The 5,454-nt window shown below is 52.5% G+C and overlaps 1 protein-coding gene across 1 annotated transcript in view; it reads right to left on the bottom strand.

The window, feature by feature from the left end:
- Positions 1 to 599: 599 nt before the first annotated feature.
- SPATA21 (spermatogenesis associated 21) overlaps positions 600 to 5,454 on the bottom strand; it is a 30,643-nt gene continuing 25,788 nt past the window's right edge. The window contains exons 12-14 of the mRNA XM_019461518.2: positions 2,368 to 2,543; positions 1,327 to 1,504; positions 600 to 779 (exon numbers count right to left, since the gene is read on the bottom strand). Of these exons, the coding sequence (XP_019317063.2) occupies positions 722 to 779; positions 1,327 to 1,504; positions 2,368 to 2,543 (412 nt within the window). The 3' untranslated portion in view covers positions 600 to 721. The remainder of the gene's footprint in view (positions 780 to 1,326; positions 1,505 to 2,367; positions 2,544 to 5,454) is intronic.

The raw sequence follows: 5,454 nt of genomic DNA, 5'->3' as shown, positions 1-5,454 counted from the left end.
GAGCCTTGTCCTCATTTCAGTCCCTGCCCTCCTAACCTCTTGCTGTGCCTGCCTGTTTAACTGCTGGGGGAGCTGCCCCTGCTCAGTCCCAGGGAGGAGCTCACTCTTGGTTAGAGAAGTAGGCCTGGGGTGGCATGTGGGTTGGGGGGCAAAGACCCACACACCCTTAGGTTTCAAGAGAAGGGCCCCCATGGGTCCTGGCGTTCCGTTGGTGAGAGCATGGCTGAGGCCCCCTCCTGCCCTTCTGCAGGGTCTGGCTGCCCCTTTCAGGGTCCAGAATCTTTCCCAGGTACTTTTCTTAGATTCACCGCTCCCCTCGAGCAAGAGGGGAGAGATGCTTCCTGTCCTCGTGGGGATCCTAGTCCAAAAGGGGAGACACTCCTCTGCGGAGAGTCCCAGCCCTGTGCTTCGAGAGTGCGTAGGAGGTCAAGACTTTGCACCCTGGGCCCCTCTAGCAGGCGCCCTGACCCTGGGCAGGGTCGTGAGGTGTGTCTCATTTCAGGGTTTCCCAAGCCTGGGGGAAGCCAGGGCCCTGCAGGCCAAGAGCCGAGTGGAGGGGTGAAAGCCTGGGGGCCTTCCCTGGCGCCAGACGCAGAGGCCGAGGTTCTCGGTGTTTATTGGCTTACCAGGCCACAAAAGCAAAACTCAGCAGCAGTACCTGCCTGACGACCTGTCCATCTGCAGGCCTTGGACAGCAGCTGCCCCGAGTAGACTCCGCAGGTCAGTGGGTTCGAGCCGGCACAGAGCTGAGCCACTTTCGGCTCTCTGAGTTGTGTTCCCTAGGGAGAGAGGCGAGAAGGGTGGGAGGAAACGAGCCGTCCCCACGTGTCCCAGGGGAGAGGAGGCCTTCCCTGGGAAGTGATGGAGCCAAGCAGTCAGGCTCGGGGGCCTGATTGCAAGTCCAGACTTCTCTTACCCCCAAAGTGCCTGGAAGGGGACTGGCGGGGGAAGCTTCCCTCCACCCAGCAGTCCCTGTTGCCTACTGCTCCTAACACGGGAGTCAGACGCAGGCAAAGGACTTGAGAGCTAAACCCCCTGTGTGGGAAAGGCAGGCGGTGCCAGCCTAAGAGAAGGACAGCATGTGCCGCTGAGTCTGGGCACAGGAAGGCGTAAGTGCTGTGACTTAGGCACGATCGCCGTGGCACCCAGTGTTCAACAAAGGTTCGTTTCTTACTGCTTCCGTCCTTTCCCCCTTTCCCTCCCTAGAGCAGCAGTGTCCCAGGTATCCTCTCTTGGAAGGCTGGATTCCCCTCGGGTTAGGCCAGCGCCTCATAAAGAAGGAGGTGGATGGGCCTGGGCTGGAGCCCCTGCCTTCTGGACACCCACCTGCTTCCTTGAGATCCTGACTGGAAGAAAAGGCTACGGATGTCGGGGCCCAGGCTGGTGGGGGTACACTGATCTAGCACGTAGTGGCTGCCCTGCTTCCGTCGGGCCATCTTCTTGTCCAGCCGCGGATAGAGCGGGATACAGGGCACCTGGGCGTAGGGGCTCTGCAGATTGGCAGCTGGCAAGGGGGGGAGGAGTCAGAAGAGGGGAACGCTCCAGAGCGCACCCAACCTCGGGAGGCTGGCCCACCCAGCTGAAATCCCACCTTTGCCACATAATGAGCTGGGTGGGTTTGGGCAAATCGCTGAAGCTCTCTGAGCCTCTGTGTAAGCTGGAGGTGATAGTGGTGCCCACCTCTCAGAGCTGATTAAAGGGGCAACGCGCGGAGCACTCGGCTAAATCCTGAGCACGGTGTAAGGGCTAATAACAGCTTGCACAGGAGGACACGTCTTTGTGACGGGTCCTGGCGGTCCAGTCAGTACACCGGAGAGACTCTGGAAAGCTCCTAGCCCATCACTTGGCACACAGTAGGGATCTAATCGGTGGCACCTGCTATTATGCCCAGTGAAAAGGGCACAGGTTTTGGAATCAGACCTGGGTACACACTGCCCTTTCTGACACACGCTAGTTGTGGGGCCTTGGGCAAGTTGCTTAAACTTCTGTCCCACTGTTCTCTTCTGTAAAACGGGGTGGACGTGATGGCGAGGGCTAAATTCTAGCCCGTGTACGAAGTCCCAGCATGGGGAGTGACCCCAGTGGGTGTTCAGTAAATGGTGAGCTGGGATGGCCAATCACCCTCTGTTCTCAGTTGAGGCTCTTGGGACCAACATGTGCTCAGGGTTAAGGCCTGGGGGAAGAGCGCAGGGGGCCCCTGTCAGAGAGCCAGAGGTGGAGGAGCGATTTGCAGCCCGTTGACTACCGCCCACAGGTAGGCCCAACGTGGGCAACCATGTCGCGCAGCAACGAGGTGTGGCCGCGGGGGCCCAGGGAGAGGCCAGGCGGGCAGGAATGCGGAGAACTCACCATGCCCAAGGCCCTCACCGTAGTTCTGCTGCTTCAGCCGGCTCAGGATCCTGAGGACCCTTCGTTCCGGGACTTCCAAGGTGTCTGCTTGCTGGGGGTTGCAGGGAAGCTTCTTCCGGGACCGCAGCCGGCCTATGGCCGACTCCATCTCTCGGGCCTTGCAGGTGCCTTCCTTCAGCTTCTTCTGGTAATAGCTGGGGAGGCAGTGTCCGCCCTGCTCAGCCTGGCTGCGTTTAGTTCACCCTCCTCCCCACTCATTCTTTCTGAGCCCCTGGTCTGTCTGGCCACCTCTGGGACAGGGACACAAGTCCAGGAGTTGGGAGACCTGGGTTTTAGTCCCAGCTCTGCCATTGACTTCTCATGACTGTGGGCAAGTCACTGCCTTGCTGTGGGCTCCAGTCACCCCTCAAGGGAAGTGGTTACCTCTACCCTGTCACGGCAAGTCACTTGACTTCCCTGGGCTTCAGGTTTCCCCTGGGTAAAACGGGTCAGTTTTCATGTTACAGGGTTAAATAACCAGACCCATCAAGTATTCAAGAAAATTGGCCCATGGAAAGAGCTTCGGTAAATGTTACTATGATGTCTGTCGCTGGTATTGTTGCTTAGATGTACACGTGCTCTGCAAGGCAGCTGTGCAGTTAACCTGCTCATCTTCCGGATCTGAGTTTTATTTGAGTTTTATTTTCTTGACTCATTGCTACTTGCCTACCCTCCAGACTGCAGCACCTTTCATCCATTCAGTAAATATTCAGTGGGTGTTTACCGCATGCCGGCTGCTCATCTAAGTGCTTGGGGAAAGCAGCAAGAGATCTCCATACAGGCCCCTGCCTCCTAGTCTCTCTCAGCCCCTGTCTGACTCCAGCCACTGCCGCAGTGACCATTTCCACGTGGATTTTCAGCAGCTTTGCCCAGGGACAGTCTGACATGGCCTCACCTCAGAAGCCTCTTGCCTGGAGCTTCTCTGACATAAGCAACCCAGAAGTCCAGGGGAATTAAACCACTGTGGGGTCTACCCTTGACCAAAGGAGCTAGCAGCTGAGGGATACAGGTTCCTTTTTGTTCTCCTGACAGAATTCTGAGCCACCATTCAGTCTCCTCAGAGGATCCTGGGGGTGGTTGACTCGCTAACACACCCTTGCATCGTTCTGTTCACATTCCTTCTGTCACTCCTCCCTGGATTCACTTTCTAAAATCAACCACCTAGGCACACACCTAGTGGGAGAGTCAGACCGTGAACAAATCAATACGATACCATGTCAGTAGTGGTGGGTGTTCTGAGAGCGAGTAAAGCTGGGTAGTAGGGTAGTGATGAGGGTCTATTTTTGCTTGCAGTGCTCGGTGCAAGTCTCAGAGGCAGTGGTGTTTGAGCAGAATGGGGGGAGGGAGAAAGATGGATGTCTCTGGAGAAACAGTCTTTCAGGCAGACAGAATGGCATGTGGGAAGGCCATGAGGTGAGAAAGAGCACAGTGGGCTCTAGGAATGGCAGGGAAGCCAGAGGGGCTAGAGCCTGCTGTGTGAAAAAGAGGGGGCGACGTGTGCAGCAAGATGGCAGGGCCAGTCCACCCAGGGCTTTGAGGCAGTGGTGAGGGGTGGGCATGCTACTTGGTGTTGGGAAACCCTAGGGCTTAAGCTGCTGGTGCTGCTAGGGCCGCTGCTGATCTCTGGAGCCTGGAATTTGGGGTTTTAATGACCTTCACACACAGAACATAGAAATTGAATACCAGAGCCCTCACGTGAAAGTTGGATCTGGACCCCTCTGTAAAACTAGGATCTGAAAAGGCAACGTGCTGAGTGAAAAGATGAGCCAGAAAATAACCTCACCCCACAGAGGCCAAAAGGACATGAGCAAAGTGTGTGCAACTTTCTCGGTCACAATTTTAAAGGAAATTGCTTGCTCTCCACTTCCTGTCTCCCTTTTCCAAGGACTTGAATTAAGATGTGTTGCTGGTAAATTGGCTTAGGATTGACCTAGGGAATGGTGGAACAATACGTTAGAAAGAAGCTATATGTTGTGCGCTGGGCAGCCTTGTCTTCCTGCCTGCTTCTCCTGGACTGTCAATATAAGAGAGAAATAAACTATCTTATTTGAACTATAGTGCATTGGGGTCTATTCCTGAACTAACATGCCGATCTACAATCCTATACCCAGCTAAACTGCTCAGTATGTGTGAATATAAACCCTTTTGCAGACACATAATATCTCAAAAATTCTGCATCCCATGCATTCTTTTTCAAGAAGCTACTGGAGGACGTACTCTTCCAAAATGAGGGCATAAACCAAAAACAGAAAAAGAATATATACATACAGAAAACAGGCAATCCAACACAGAAGAGAAGCAAAGGTAAAGGAAGATGGTGAAGGGAGATCCCACATTCGTACTGCAACTGCCATAAAGGACAAGTGTAGATTAGATCACTATAGCTTTAAAGAATAGGACCATTTCGAGGGCTGGGTTTACTGCACCAGTTATTGAATCACTGCCTTTCTAACCCAAAAAAGTTACTAGGGAAACATCTCCCATTATTATTATTTTTTTAAGTTCATTTATTTTGAGAAATTGTGCAAGAGAGTGCGCGTGGGAGAGGGGTAGAGAAAGAGGGAGAGAGAGACAGACAGAATCCCAACACAGTGCTCGAACCCATGAACTATGAGATCATGATCTGAGCCAAAATCAGATGCTTAACCGACGGAGCCATCCAGATGCCCCTCCTATTATTTTTTAATCAAACCAAACAAACCAAGAAAGATTAAGCAAACCGAGAAAAAGTAAGACAATGTAATCTAACAAACAGAATCCTAATCAGAGGAAAGGAAGAATACCTAGGATGACAACAGACTCCCAGGATGACAACTCTGCAACAGGCCTGAAGAGAATCCAAAAATAAGAAGAATGGAATTATTTAGAACATGCCTCCAAGAAAACGAAACCCTAAGAAGGCACAGAAATTATTAATGAGTACAAAACAAACATCAAGGCAATTGTCAACTTCAGGAGCTAAAAAGATAAGGAAATGAAATCATAGCATAATAAAAAAAAAAACTCAGCTATTAAAAAATTGCATAACCATAATAATAGAACCCTCCCCCCAAATTATTGACGCAA

The sequence above is a fragment of the Panthera pardus genome, unplaced genomic scaffold, assembly GCF_024362965.1.
Source record: "Panthera pardus isolate Hobbes unplaced genomic scaffold, ASM2436296v1 HiC_scaffold_11, whole genome shotgun sequence".
Taxonomy (NCBI): Eukaryota; Metazoa; Chordata; class Mammalia; order Carnivora; family Felidae; genus Panthera; species Panthera pardus.
Note: the sequence above shows the minus strand (reverse complement) of the source record. Positions and strands in the feature narration are given on the sequence as shown.